The sequence below is a fragment of the Euprymna scolopes genome, chromosome 30 (assembly GCF_053919585.1).
Source record: "Euprymna scolopes isolate OS-2025 chromosome 30, ASM5391958v1, whole genome shotgun sequence".
NCBI lineage: Eukaryota > Metazoa > Mollusca > Cephalopoda > Sepiida > Sepiolidae > Euprymna > Euprymna scolopes.
Window position 1 is genome coordinate 53,593,501 of NC_136511.1, and position 16,338 is coordinate 53,609,838.

The 16,338-nt window shown below is 35.0% G+C and overlaps 1 protein-coding gene across 1 annotated transcript in view; it reads left to right on the forward strand.

The window, feature by feature from the left end:
- Positions 1 to 5,836: 5,836 nt before the first annotated feature.
- LOC145254808 (thioredoxin domain-containing protein 16-like) overlaps positions 5,837 to 16,338 on the forward strand; it is a 59,690-nt gene continuing 49,188 nt past the window's right edge. Inside the window, exons 1-3 of the mRNA XM_080113618.1 lie at positions 5,837 to 5,994; positions 12,238 to 12,448; positions 15,768 to 15,847. Of these exons, the coding sequence (XP_079969744.1) occupies positions 12,268 to 12,448; positions 15,768 to 15,847 (261 nt within the window). The 5' untranslated portion in view covers positions 5,837 to 5,994; positions 12,238 to 12,267. The remainder of the gene's footprint in view (positions 5,995 to 12,237; positions 12,449 to 15,767; positions 15,848 to 16,338) is intronic.

Sequence of the window (16,338 nt, forward strand, 5' to 3'; positions counted from 1 at the left end):
TTTCTTGAAAAATTTTCTTCTTGTACCGGACTTTCTATTCCCTCTGGCGTAAAAATGTGTAAATGTTCGAAATCCAATTGAATAAAGAAATAGGTTCTAATGTGTTCCATGTCTTTGAACATTTTACGATTCACTAAATATATTAAAGTAAATTTTTATCCGGCATCAGTTAATTTTCTATATAGCCAAATTTACAGGAAAAAAACGATTAAAAAGCTTGCCCTATGTCTGAATACACTTTATGTAAAATTTCAAATGTTTAGACCACAAATTCGCTGAGTGATTTGGTAGAGACTCGGAGGTCAAATTTCTTTTTTGACCCCTTAACATTTGCTGTTTTGGTCTCAAATCTAATTAAAAAGTTTGATCTATGTCCATGTAAAATTTCAAGTGTTTAGACCCACAATTATCGGAGGAGTTTGGTAAAGTTTTCCAAGGTAAAATCGTTGAACTTTGACCCCTTGACAGCCAAATTTCTGGCCGAAAAACCGATTAAAAAGATTTTCCCAAATTTCAATATACCTTATGTCAAATCTCGAGTCTGTAGACTGAAAATTGACAGAGTAGTTTGGTAGGGAAATGTACACTTCCCCCCCCACACAATTTCACTTTTATAGCTGAATAGATTTTTAAAAATTGCTGACAATATATAATAAAAATTTTTTTTTCATAGGAATCACCACTTACCAAGACTCAGAGGCCACTCGAGGATAAAAGTTATTGAGTGTACAGTAGTCAATGGGATAATATTGCAGTAATCGTTAGTAATGAAAATTTGGTAAATTCGATTACTTAAGGGGACGATTGATCACGAATTTGTTTATGTTGGACTTGAAGACTACCAAATTGTAGTCAGTTAGAAAGCAGGCAAAACGAAGAGTGTTCCACATGCATGCAGTTTTAAGAAAGAAACTTTGTTCATGGAATCTACGTTTAGGTTTAGGCACAGATAAAGAGTGGGTGGGTGGGAATTATTAATAGTGGTTTCAGCTAGACGAGTGTTTTTCATGAACGTTTCTTTTGTTTGTTTGATTTTTGTTTGTTTGTTTGTTTGTTTGTTGTATTTTTGTTTGTTTTTTTCTAAAAACATAGTTCTGGTAGATTTTCTACTCAACTATTTTCCGTAATTTTTGAATTTTTACTAATTTCGACATGGAGCATTATTACGTAATGGTGTTTTTAATTAGAGCACATATTGTTTCATATCTTAGTACCTAATCATTGCACAAAACCATCTTATTTTTAAACAATTTAAATCTGGCGGTTAAAAAAATCTTTCGTAACCTTTTAAATAAAATATAGTATCCAATTTTTTTTTAAATGCTAAATTATGTGCTAACTGATTTTTCTTTCTCCAACTTAACAACATGGCAAGAAAGAAGAAAGAAAATATTTACAAAATTCTGAGGATTGAGTTAGAATCCGAAATATTTAAATTATAAATTTCAAACAAGTAAAATATTTGAATAAAATAAATATGTATTAGATACGTTTGAAGCCAAAACAACGCATTATTACAAAATAAACATATATTTATTTTGTTTGAAATTCATATTGAAATTTATAAAAATATTTCGAAGATACACTTCATCATCAGTATGTCTTTCTTTTTGCCATGTTGTTGTTGGTTCTACTGATTCTATGCTCCAACAGCAATATGACAAAAAAAAAAAGAAAGAAAGAAACACATACTGATGATGAAGTGTATCTTTGAAATATATTTATAAATTTCAAACGAAATAAACAGATATTTATTCTGTTTGAAATTTATATTGAAATTCATAAATATATTTCAAAGTAAAACTTCATCTTCAGTATGTCTTTCTTTCTTTCTTTTTTGTCATGTTGCTGTTGGAGCATAGAATCAGTAGAAGTCCGTTTGTTGTTTATATGGTAATCTTTTCAAATGTTGGAACAATACATTGTCATGTGGCATTCACATAAGGGTTTGTGTTCCTTGATAAAAGCGCTGGTTGAGTTTGAATAAGATAAATACATATTAAATACGTTTGAAGCAAAATAACGCATTATTACAAAATAAACAGATATTTATTTTGTTTGAAAAGACTACTGTAAAAACAACAGACGGACTTCTACTGATTCTATGCTCCAACAACAATATGGCAAAAAAAAAAGAAAGACATACTGATGATGAAGTGTATCTTCGAAATATTTTTATAAATTTCAATATGAATTTCAAACAAAATAAATATTTGTTTATTTCGTAATAATGCGTTGTTTTGGCTTCAAACGTATCTAATACGTCTTTATTTTATTCAAACTCAACCAGCGCTTCTATCAAGGAACACAAACCCCAAGTAAAATATTTGTTTATTTTCGTATTATTGTGTTGTGATTTGGCTTTCAAACGTATCTTATTCAGATTTTATTCTGTTAAATTATGTATTTATTGAATACATTTATTGTTTTATACGTGCTTGTGTAGATTACAGATGTTTTAAACCACCACATTTCAGGTGAAAACATTATCATGTACTGACCACTCATGTCAAAATTAGTATAAATTTATAAAATTACGAAAAATGATCCAGTTGAAGATGTGTGAGATGTATTTTTTACAAAAACAAATCATCCAAGCTTAAATTCTGACAAATTTTGTTTAAAAATAACAAACCTTTAATTTAAGACAATTTAAGTCAAGGAAGATAAGTCAGTTTGCCATACTGAATTGGTCATACAGTTCTACCACATTAAAACATGCAATAAAACTCGATGAATTTTATATTGTAATTATTTTTCTACTGGGTAATTTTTCGTACTTTTTGGAATTTATACGAATTTCGACATGATACGTAACTATGTAATAATGTTTTCACATGAACTGGATAAGGCAGGTTAAGCCATAGCTGTAGCTCTTGATATATCCAAAGCTTTTGATAAAGTCTGGTATGAAGAACTCCTAATAAACATTAAATCATATGGCATTACAGGACGAATGCTAAGTATAATTAGATCCTTCTTAGACTAGAGGAAAATACAGGCTGTCCTTGATAGGCATACATCCAAACAGCATAATATTAAAGTGGTCGATCCTGAAACCTCTATTATTCCTGATATTCATAAACAACCTCCCTGATAACATTGTGTCTGAGATGGGTATGTTTGCCGATGATACAAGGCTTTATAACAGGGAAAAGCAGATGTACACAGATCTAAGGCAATGGCAGAATCCTTAGCAAAACAACCTCTAGTCTGTAGTGAAATGCGGCCATAAATGGATGGTAACATTTGATGCTACTAAGACTGAGCTGCTTTCCTAGCTACAGAAGCCCTCAACCACCGATAGCCATTGTAGCGACTCACCACAGACATTTGAGTGATGGGACAAGGAGCGTTCCTGTCGTGTGTACATTTGTTATCTACGCCCATGCAAATTACGCGGGTATAAAAACTGAAACTTGGTAATTGTCGCGAACGTATTTCAAAGCACCCTATGTGACAAAGGTGTTGACTTTTCGTCCAATCGGCCTTCAAAGAAAGCAAATTTCCCAAATATTTTACTGACAGCTTTCGCACTGCGTGCGAAACCCAACCAGTCGAGTCAGACTTCCCTTACAATGCAGACCAGCACCACGACTGCTCGCTCCGTCTTGTGATGTTAAACCATTATTATGATTTTGCGCGCCTTGCACCTGAAGCTTATAAATCTCCCTGGATTAATTACCAATGAAAAACATATATAACTTTGTGTTGCATCAGATATATTCATAGAATTGTTTAAAACTAAAAGAATTTTTTTTTCCTTTTCATGAAGAAAAAAGAAAGAAACATTTTGCCTGCAAAAATGAAATTCTGCCTCAGTCAAAGAAAGATTTCTCTCACTTGTTTTCCATTACACATTTTAATTCAAATCCTGTCAGACTAGTTTAAAAAATATATGTAAAGTCCTAGTGGCTAGACATACTGTTACAAACATTGTCTTTGTGCCAGAACATTTCTTTCCAGGTCATTTTCACATTCTCACAAACTTCCGACCATATATTCATTTACTACTTTCTTGACTTGTGTGTTGCATCGGCACGCACCTAAAAAATATGACAATAATAAAAATGCGTATATTATTGAATTGGATTGGTTGTTTTTGTTTTACGGCATATCAACCCTTTTCAGGTTATTTAATGTCGAATCCAAACATTTTGAAGAAAATTTTTTTAATAGACTATATTTGTTGTTTTCAAGTCGGTTTCTATTTAACCCATAGTTGGGACCCTAACAGGTACTACCACTCTGGGTCAAAGTGGACCTGGGAGCAATGGCAATTAAAGGGTGGCTCCACACTCCCCAAAGTCCACAAGCTGGGGCCTCACTATTGGATATAGTTTAAGGTCAAATCCAGGACCATTATTTAATTGAAATTCATTATTGAGATGAGTATCATTTATTAATTTATTTATTGCGGAATATTCTCCTCATTTCTCTTAGTTGTTGTTTCATGACGTTTCGGCCAACTATTCCTCTGGCCTTCGTCAGGTGGTAACCATGACAGGATAGGAACTCCAAATCTCCTAACTGCATTTTCAGCAATTACTGCCTTCCATAGTTGTTGTCGTGTCACCTCGTTTTTTTTTTTTTTTTTTTTTTTTTTTTTGCTAAGTAAGTCTCCGGACGGTTTTGGGTAGGATTGAAACCGTTATCTTCAGACAATTCTCACCTGGAACCGTAGAGATTCAACGTCTCTATCCACTGCACCACTTTTTAATGTTTGTTTACGTCAAGGAATTAGAAAAACGTAATCTCATCAACATCATAATACTGGCGACACCCGCCATTTCAAATGTTCACCGTCGTAACAGTGATGACTCTCTGTTGATCTGGTCTCTCATCATGACACCATGACTAATATCACCCCACCTGGGAGTTCTTACTTCAAATTCTCGGCTTAACATTCACAGGCAACAAGAACTGGAACAAATACATTGAGGACATTGCAAAGGCTGCTGCAAAGAAGGTGGTCTCCCTCTACTACCATGCTAGAAAATTATTTACACCTTAGAGTATCCTATACCTTTACAAAGCCACCATTCACCTATGCATGGAGTATTGTTGCCACATCTGGGCTGGTACATGATCCCCTTCTTGGATTAGGTCTAAAAAAGAGCATCCAATCTAATTGCTCCCACATTGTCAACTGAGCTCCAACCTCTGTCCCATGACCGCAATGTTGCATCGCTGTACATTTGTTTTACAAGTATTTTAACGGAGTATGCTCTGATGAACTCATTTCATTTGTACCTCTCGACATACACACCCTCGACAAACCCATTTAGCAACAAAATCCCACCCCTTCACAGTAGAGGTCCCTAGATGACGGAAAACCTCATAGTCTAACGGGTTCTTCCCTCGGAGAGCTAGGCTTTGGAATACTGTTCCTGCTACCTGCTTCAGTGCTTCCCTGACTGTACTGACGTGCAGATGTTTAAATGTAATGTAAACTAACATCTTGCTCATCTCTCCTAAACATGGTCCCAAATGGTAGCTCCTTACGTCCACGTAGCATTAGCAATATGTCTTGTTTGGGGGTGAACAGTACTAAAATAAAAAAAAATAAAAAAAAGAAATACTTTGGTTTTACCAATTTACGCAAGCGCTTTTTTATGTAAAGCACGTGGAACGTCGAATAGCCATAATACTCACTCACATTCTCTTATTATTATTATTTTTTTATTATTGATCTCACTGTATTAATAACTGATTCTTTTTAAAGAGATTGCGTGGGAAATAGAAAGAAAGAAAGAGTTCTTGTTCGTTGCTAAGCAACAGCGACGTCCAATCCGTCATTATTAACCTAATGTAGGATGTGACTACTAGCGCCGCCTCTCGGCAGCCATCATAAATAAGGTTAGATTACTCTCGATGTTTGGTTATATATTGCTCTTCCCCCGCTTCCTCCCACTCGTGTTTACTAACGCACTTGTTTGTTTCGTTGCGTGCGGGAAATTGTGTAAACCGTCCAGCTGCGAAGACGCAATCATCGTAAGTAAAGTTTAATCACTTTATTTATTTTTAAGCGGCGAAGTAATAGCTGTCGGTTTTTGCGAATATGCTTTGCTGTTGACAGAAAGACGGGGATAGAAATAATTAATTTAAAAGAAAGCATCCATTTTTTTTTTTCTACGCGAGATGAAACAACAGGTTCCCTCCTCCTCCCGTCTTTAATCAAATTTAAAACAATATTGTCAATTTAATTGAGGTGAGAAGAAAAGTTGGCACTTTTGCAGTTTGCCGACCGTCCCATTTTTATTTCGATAGAATTTTCAAGTTGAATTAAATTTTTACGGTATCTTTTGTTTATTAAATTGGTAGGTGAAAGTACAGAATAGTTAACAAAGCTCCCTCCTCCGCATGTTAAGAATGGGTTTCTAAATAATAACTTTAATATTTCAGCACGGTTTATAAACTGTGATAATACCAAAAAGTTTTAACATCAATTTATTTTTAGATTTAAAAATATATTCGTTTTGCATTAATTTTCTTATGCAAAAATGTCGTGCGCGATATATGAATAAAAATCGTATTTTCTTAATTATCCAGCGTTGCCCGGTTATCTAATCTGTAACATACGTAGGTGGGGAGTATGAACCCACTCTCAATCCACATATTGGTTATAACGTGCTCTAATTATTTGCTTACAAATATTTTTTGTTATTGTTATATTGAAGCGATTAGCTCTCAAAATGGTTTACTAATTTTATTGATTAGTTATCTCGTAGGACAAATTAATCCACCGCATTAATTTATTGGCACTGTTTTACAATTTGCCACTGCAGAGGGAGACAATTTTCGTTTACTAAAAAAATTCGTTCATTTTTTTTTTTTTTAATCAAAACATTAAAAGAAAGCTGCGACGAATTTTTAATTTTAACAAAGTTGATACCATTACTAATATAAAATGTAGTCTCTACGCGACTATTAAGAGAAAACTAACGAACCCACGATATTTTCATTATGAAAACAGTTTTTAAAATTCGACTTTTTTCTTAATTAAAAAGGGTAAATTTTTAGATTAGGTCCACCTCCACCTCAAACATTTTCTTATAAATGACGTTCGACTATGCTGAATACGAAAATCGCATTAAAATCTTGCAGAAATAAGTATTTATCGAAATATAAAAGTTGTATTTTGTGTTGTATTCTTTGGCCCCCCCCAAAAAAAAAGTGGCCGCCAAAGAATACAATGCATAATACAACTTTTTTATTTTATTTTTAATTTTTTTATCGTCCCAAGGTCTAGGGGTTCATACCATGCAAACGGTAAATTTGCGGCAGGTTTGATTATCAGATTCGTTGTCAGCGACCTTGAATATCCCTAAAAACAAGAGTGGTCGGTGTTCTGTTGTGGTGTAAAAAAAAAAATACCAAGAATGAAACTTTGAAATCTGCGACCGTTTTTTTTTAAATTTTTTTATTTATTTAATGCTATAACAAAGCTTATAATTCCATCTAGTTTTTAACATTACGAAACCTGCGATTTATTTAAAAAAAAAAAAAAAAAAAAAAAAAAAAAAAAAGCTGCAACCTTTTTCGTATTTTCATCTGTGTCGACGCTGTCAAAAATTTAATTCCAATCATAGTAGGGCTGGATAATCCGAGATGGGTCCGGTTTAAAGGTTGCAAAATGGTCGTTATTTCACGACCCCCAAATCTGGAGTAGGTTAACTGATAGTTGAAAAAATACGACGCATTGACTCTCTGGTGAGATGGACTAGCTCCGAAAGGAACTAACTACCCTTGCATTCCGCAGAGGACCCCGTCCGCAGCATACCTCGCACCAGACTTGGTAAATGCATATACGTCGGCAAGCAACGAGTAAAAGATAAAGTTCTCATCGAGGTACTGCTAGCAACCTACCTCGTCATGTAACCCTTTAACCGCAGTATAAGAAAACTCCTGTCAGACAGGGAACACCGCAGAACAGTAACACTGACAACGTTGGCACCCCTCAGAACTCAAATGAAGTGGCGTTGACCGAATGACTACAAAATGACAACCTGGCCCAAGGCTTGTTCAATATATAATCAAGGGCCAGCCAGCCACCAATTCTCCCTGTAAAAACGTAAAATAGCAGTCAAAAAACGCCCCAGGGTAGTACCGACCTTCTAGGACCTCTACCCCCTCTTCTAGGCATTGGAGCCTCCCTTATTTTTAAAAAAATTTTTTCTTTATTAAAACGTTTTGTTTGAAAAAATATTTCTTATCGTCGCATTTAATCTCTTAAGTCGTAGAAAATTATTACAATTATTGTCACATTTTCAATTTTTTTGAAATGTTAAAAACTAGATGTTGGTGTTAATACAAAAGGCGTGCAATAAGTAACGCCCCTGGCCCACTTCCCATAGCAGTAGAGCAACGAAACTTGGCACAGTTATTAGTCTTTCTCTACATAGGAATCACCCAGAGTTATTCATTTCTCCTATTGTTTGATGCAGCTCTGGAGACCGTTTTTGTGGAACACCCCAGGTTGTTCCTCCAACCATGACGTGACTTCAGAAATTAAGGCTGCATCATCTGGGAAACACTTTCCTTTCAAAAGCAACTTCATGGCTGGGAAGAGGTGAAAATCGGAGGGTGCAAGGTCAGGAGAGTAGGGAGGATGGGGAAGGATTTCATAACCACACACCCGTGCTTCTGATCTGACGACATTCGAGTTGTGGCCCGGAGCGTTGTCCTGCAGGAGGAGGGTACCTTAGCTGCCCTACCTCTCGATTTTGATAGCTTTCCTTAATTTCCTCAAAAGTGAAGCATAATAGGCTCCTGTAATTGTGGTACCCTTTGCCAGGAAATCTGTCATCACTACTCCATCCTGGTCCCAGAAGACTATGAGCATGACCTTGCCAGCGGAAGGCTGCACCCTTGCCTTCTTTGGAGGTGATTATTCCAAGTACTTCCACTGCATTGACTGGGCTTTAGTCTCTGGATCATAGTGATGGCCCCAGGTTTCATCCTGTGTAATCAGTCTTTTGAAAAGCTTTGACTCGTCTTCTTGGCACATCTCCAAATTCATCCTCGAGCACTCAACGCGTTCTCGCTTCTGGAATAGTGTGAGCAACCTGGGAATCCATCTGGCAGACACCTTATGCATATGCAAATGGTCATGAATGATAGTTTCCACAGACCCTGTACTAATTTTGACATCTTATGCTATTTAGTGAATAGTAATGCGCCAATCTTCCAAAATGGCAGCCTCAACTTGACTGACAAACAAATGCCTCATCAATGGCAGAAGGGGGGGGGGGCGACCAGGTCTGGGAGCCTTCCGGCCATGTTTGAATTCACGATGCCAGCGTTTTACAAGGTCATATGATGGGGCATTATCACCATAAGTTTCTTTCATTTCATCAAAAATCTCCTGTGGTGTGCGTCTTTTCAAATACAAAAACCGCACTGCTCAACATTCAACCGACTCCATTTCACACCTGACTCAGTTCAAACACCTGTAAAACAGAAACCACGATTAGTTCAGAGCTGTAATTTGCCACATAACCCGTAGAGATATAAATCATTGCGCATGCAAAATTTCAGCTAGATCAGACAACTGGGAGTGGGTCAGGGGCATTACTTATTGCATGCCACTCGTATAAGATTTGTTACAGTAAAAAAAAAAAAAAAAAGTCGCCGCAGCTTTAAGTATCATCCTTGTTTTATTAGTTTCATTCTTGGTATTTTTTTTTTCTTTAAGGATAAAGACTTTCCTTAAAAACCTTACCATAACATTTACATTTTTAATTAAGAAAAAAAGCGGCACCGCAGAGGGAGACAACTCATTTACTAAGATCCGTTCATTTTTTTTTTTTTTTTATCTAATTTAGGACGCAATATTTTTAAAATCAAAATGTTAAAAGAAAAGCTGCGACGATTTTTTTTTTTTTTTTTAATCTAACAAAGTTGATAACGTTAATAATACAAAATTTAGTGGGTTTGTATTACTGTACACATAGATTCGAAAAAGTTGTCAAAAAAACAAATATATAACAAATGTTATCAAAGGCAAGATAAGTTACTTTTCTACCTAACTGGATATATTTTTTGTGTTTTTATTCAATGTAACATATTTATTCAGCTCGAAAAACAGTGTTTACCGATGTATTGGAAACTTAAAGATGGCGTCTCACACCCTCTTTAACACCGTAAGTTTGGGAAAAGGTGTTATAAATAAAAAACTATACAAAATACTATTAAACTCGCCGAATATGTCAACCGATGTCACGGTAACATATATTGAGCGAGTTTTTAACAGTATTTTAACCGTTTTTTTTTTATTTATTACACCTTTTTCCAAACTTACCGTGTTAGAGAGAATCGGCCGCCATCTTGAATTTTCCAATACATCGGTAAACACTGTATGCTTTTCGAGCTGAATAAACTTGTTAAATTGAATAAGAACACGAAAATTATATCCAGTTTGGTAGAAAAGTAACTTATCTTGCCTTTGATAACATTTATTTATATATTTGTTTTTTGACAACTTTTTCGAATCTGTGTACAGTAATACAAACTCAATTTAATCTTTGCGCGACTATTAAGAGAAAACCAACGAACCCACGTTTTCATTTAGATGAAAACATTTTTTAAAAAGTGCGGCAACATTTTTTTTCTTTATTAAAAAGTAAATAAGGTTTTTAAGAAATTAGTTTTTAACCTTAAATAATACGAAAAGTGAAACTCTTTAATAAAACACGGATGAAACTTTTAAAGCTGCGGCGGCGACTTTTTTTTTTTTTTTTTTTTTTAATGTAACAAAACTTATTAATAACCCCAACATTTAGTTTTTTACATTACAAAAACTGAAAACGCGACGATAGTTGTACAATTTTATTTTATTTTTATTTTATTTTTTTATTTTATTAAACGAAGAGTAAAAACTAGATGTTGGTATTATGTATCAGAACAATATCAGTTCTAATTATCTTTTTTTTTTCCAGGACTAACCTCATTTAGGTTGTTTGCTCGCTGATTTGTTTCCTTTTCATATTTTTTCATTTAATATTCTTGTTCTACTGAATTTCAGCGTCCCAAATTATCCCTTGGAAAATACACTTAATTTTGCTATGCCTATGCTGGTTCATAGTTACTGTTGACATAAATGCCAAACACCCCAGCCTCCACTTCTTAAGGACATCTTTCGGAATAAACACACACACACACACACTCACACTCACACACACACACACACACACACACACACACACACTATAATATATATTATAATATATATATATATTGTAAAGTTGTTTGTTGGCTTCTCTGCTAAATTATCTAATTTTATCTGCCACTATTTTCTGCAAACTTCGAGTCGCCTATTCTTCTTAATCATCAAAGGCAAAATAAGTTACTCTTCCTACCTGAATAAGTTTTTGGCATTTTAACTTATTTTAAAGCGTTTATCAATGCTTTAGTATAGAGTTCTAAGTTAATAATGGCAACCAGATGGCTGGTATGACAGTCATCTTCGGAGTCTCAATAATTGCTTGAAACTCGAAAATGGAACTCTGTACTGATAGGAATACACTTAATAAATGTCGGTGACAATAAATAGGTGTTTTGTTTTTTTTTCTTTGTACATTATAAAGATTCCAAAGTTATTTGATTCTTGACTACTACTTCGGTTTGTCTCTAATTAATGCCCTAAACTAACCCTTACTTCAGAAGTTGGTTTTATTCAGTTCAAATTCTGTAGAAACATGAAAAACAAAACTCTAAAGTCAAACAATGCACTAATACGGTGGATCAATTTGCCCTGTCACTGCTTGGAAAATCACGCAAAACTAGTCGCTAAAATTTGCTTATGGAGCAAACCACTTCAATATAGTCAACATTTGTTTAAAAAGAAAAATAATCGCCAGAATTGACTGAAAATACTGATACGGCGTTAAACAAAATAATTCCATTACATATATTACATTATGTAGATTTACTCGGCGTTGTCCAGGTGAAGGATTTAGATAAAGTGTAGTTCTCACACCAGAGAACACTATATCTTTAGAAAGCTGCCATTTTTTTTTTTTTTTTTTTTTTTTTTTTTGTGGTAGTCATTTGAAAAAAGATGGACAATACTCTGAAGTTCTTGCAGGTAGTGACAACTATCTAGAGAAACTCATGTAATGTTAGTGCATATTGTAAAACCAAAAATAAATCTATAAAAGAAACCTGGAGCAAATCATGGTTCTTTTATAATTTCTTTTTATTCCACTGTGATAAAATCTCATGTATTTATTACAGGAATGTGTGGAAGACTAAGGAACTGAACTTATGGCACCTCAAGTGTTACGAGGCATAGCAGTGGTATGCTTCTTTGCCATTATTTTGTGTCCTCCTCAGCCGGTTGATGCCAAATTACCTGTGAATTTTCAACATGTCATCAAAGTCGAAGACATTTCAGCATTTGAAGCTTCAAAAGGATTAAAGATGCTCTACTATTTCGTCCATATACGTAAGTGTTAAAATATTACATGTACAGGCTCCAAAACTATTGCAGCCCAAGAAAATTAACTGTCAACAAAGGAAAGAGTCTGTCAGATGTGCACGTAGTATGATTTTGTATGGAAGTGAAACTTGGCCAATAAGAATTCATGGCCTGCATTGTATAGAGAAAAATTGTGAGAATATGATGGATGTGTACTGTTAGTCTTCAAAATTATCAGCATCAATCCGATTCCTACACTGATGATTGCGTAAGCATGAAACACTAGTCTCCGTAGTTATAAACATTATTAATATTTGAGAAAATATTAGTTATAACCCCGCTTTAAGCGAATAAAGTTGAACCTTATTTAGTAAATTGAGTAAAAGAGCAGTCGATTAGCATACACGCATCATTCTAAGTATTCTGATCGTAAAATATTCTCATGGCTGTTAATTATGACCGTCCGCTTACACAGCTTCATAAGTATCTGAATTTATTTCCAATTAAAGGTTAATTGCCAGTGGCCGAGGGAAAAGACACAAGGTTGGCTTTATTAACTATGTTCGAATCTTCTGACCAGCAGTAATTATCACTTCCTCATCTGATGATTTGTGTTCAGTTTCAGAACAGTTTCAGTGTTCGTTGTTACACACAAGTCCTGAGAGGTGACTTGTTTGCAGTAGACAGTTCCACAGAGCAAAATATTCTTACCGTGTCGAGACGGTGGGGGGGGACATGTGAAATTGGTACAGAAAAGGTTTAATATTTATGAAGCAATTCTGATTGGTTGGTAGCAGAACGTGAATAAATTGGATTCGTCAGTTCCTAGCAGCATCATTTATAAATAGAATCGTCCGACTGTGTGGGATCATACCCCATTATACATCCAAAATATTGCAACAAATATTTATTGGAAAACTATAATATATAATTAATAAATAAATATTTGGAATAGCCATAGACATGTTTTATGTTCACGAACAACCACTATAAAAGAGTAATAAAGAATGTAGAGTTGTATGCTTAATCTGTTCAGACCAAAGTAGCTGAGCAGTGGTTTGGTTCACACCAGTTTGGCAAATAACAGGGTCCTGAACAGAAATGTCCTATCCCAACTATCATCAATAGACCTGAGGTAATCTCATCAGCATCAAAGCCAACTCTTTGCCAAGAACTTTGCAGCTAATCAGGGTCACCAATCTCTCATATTTCCTTTTGTGACTGAGAACATGCTATGCAACATACAAATATCTGATGTTGCCAAGCTAAACAAAAACCTTGATTCTAGTAATGCAACTAGCCTTGAGGGCATTCCAATTATAGTGCTCAAAAAGCTTCTACCAGAATTAGCTCATACTTACAAAGCTGTTTAAATGCTGTCTTACGGCTTCTCAACACTCTGGAAAACTTCATCAGTCTGCCTCGTACTTAAAAAAAAAACTCAGGTGATCAGTAATCTCCCTCTCGGTACAGACCAACCAGTCTCCTGTACATGAGTAAGTTGCTGGAATCTGTTAAACAGATTGGTCAAACGATTCAACAAAAATAACTGCCTCTGTGACATGCAATATGGTTTCTGTTCTGCTAGATCTACAGATGTGCTAACTTATCATGCAGGATTAGCAAATCTCTCGATGGGGGCTTTGTTTCTAGGGCAATTGCTCTTGACATGCCAAGGGCCTTTGATAAGGCATGGCATAGAGGTCTACTTCACAAGATCTCAAGCTATGGTATAGCTGGAAATGTCTTAATTATTAAATCATTTCTCTCTGATAGGTTTATAAGACTAGTGATTGGTGCGTAGAAATCAGCTCACAGTATCTTGGGCTTCATCCTAAGCCTAACACTTCCTGATTTTCATCAATGATCTCCCAAATCGTGTCCTTAGATCATTCGTAGACATTTATGCTTGTGACACTATCTATGGCAACGCATCCAAGGCTGTAAACGACCAGGTTCTTTGATTCTCTCTCCTCTTATCTTGAGCGCGTAGTGCAATAGGTAAAAAAGGGTGACTGTTTAATGTTAATGCATCTAAAACTAAACTTCTATCTTTTCATCATCAATGCTCTGACCCCTGTCTGGCATCAATTAAAATGAATGGCTCTCATCTTTGGGAGGCTCCATGTTTTGACAAGCTTCTGAAACTTTTAACCGTACCCCAACTCTAACCTGAGTGGTGGACTGATTGAAGTGAGTGACCATCACAACCTCCTTCTTTGCAAGATTTTTCTCCAGCAGTAAAGTTTGTGCTCACTACAAAGTCCATTCCCTCAAAATCCTTGCAAGATGCCTTCACTGGTTCTACCATACAATTCAACAACATGCAGGTGACTTTATCCATGAAGTCATCGACCTAGCACCACTACCAGGTTGAAAGGAACTTTGCGGTGTCAACTCAAAGGCTGGCTTATGACAGTGAAGCAGAAAACTGAACTGATTCTGGGCTTGCACATAATGGAAGCGACCTTAGATTGCCGTGCCTGATCAGCCAGTATTTGGGACATGATGAACTTGTTGGAAAGAGCTGGCCCAACTGATCCAGAGTGAATGCCACAACCACGATAATGTGAACTTTAATCTCGTTTGCCTTTATTTTTTTTATTTTTTTTTTTTATTGCTTTTGAATCCCAACATTTGCCATTTTCTGTTTGTTCCATAAATAGCAACTTGGTAACCAGATAAAGAAGCACCTTTTATTTTTCCTAAATTTCGTTTTTAATTGCATTTTGATTGAAATAAATAATTGAATAATGTACAATTCGCATGCAGGTATTGTTTGTTTTTAAATTTCTTTGACATTCACTTTGGCAATCATGCAGTATAACTTTATATGGTTTATATTGTTTCTTGGGTGTAAACCCACTGAAACGCCAATGTTTGTCAAAGACCTTAGTGACAAGCAGAGCATAAAGTGTAATACAATGGATTTACTAAAACTAAAGCTTCCTATTTTTTTGTTTTTGAACTCAATAAGTTGAAGAGCTATGAAGACAGGAGTGGTACCATTAAAACAAGCAACCTTTTGTGTTCCAGAATTTATATTTTTTTCCTAGTCACAACCATTCTCAATGCACTTTTGCTAGCAATTCAATGATGCATCTCTGCTTCTGACACACATCCATGACAGGGGTTGCTTTCTTCGAATCCCACACTGTCAATATCTGCAACAAAGAAACGAAGCTTTCAGGTCCTGAATGCATGAATTCAATCATAACAATGCAGTCTGCAATCCCCTCTAATCCATTTGGGTAGAATAAATAAAAATAGGAGGCATTACACTTGGAACGTACCTCGTATTATAAGTATGGAGGAGTTTTAATATTTCCTTTTTATTTTTCTTTAGGAGATGCCAGCTTTGAATTTTTTTATGAATATGACAAAGCAGCTAACTTTCTTGGCCAATATGCTTTCCGAGCTGGTATTGTAAGTACTTTATTTTTATTATTTTTTTTTTTTTTTTTACATATTTTTGCTCAGAAATTGTTTAAATAATTAATATGTACTAGCAGGTGGTGTTGCTGGGTCATAAAGTATGCTTACATATAAAATATGTATTATATACGTTTGAAGCCAAATCACCGCATTATTACAAAATAAACATTTATTTTTAAAATTTATATTGAAATTTATAAATATATTCCGAAGATGCACTTCATCAGTCTTACATACTGATGATGAAGTGTTTTTACAAGGTAGTCATCACTTATCAAGGCCCGGAAGCCACTCAGGGATAAGGGTTATTATGCCTGTACAGTAAGTAATCAATGGGATAGTATCATAGTAATCGTTAGTATTGGAGATTTGATAAAGTGTCTTAAGAGGGCGGTTCATCAGGAATTTGTTTATGTTGGACTTGAAGACATGCAGGTTGTAGTCAGGTAGGAAACAGGTAACTCTTTGAAATACATTTGTCT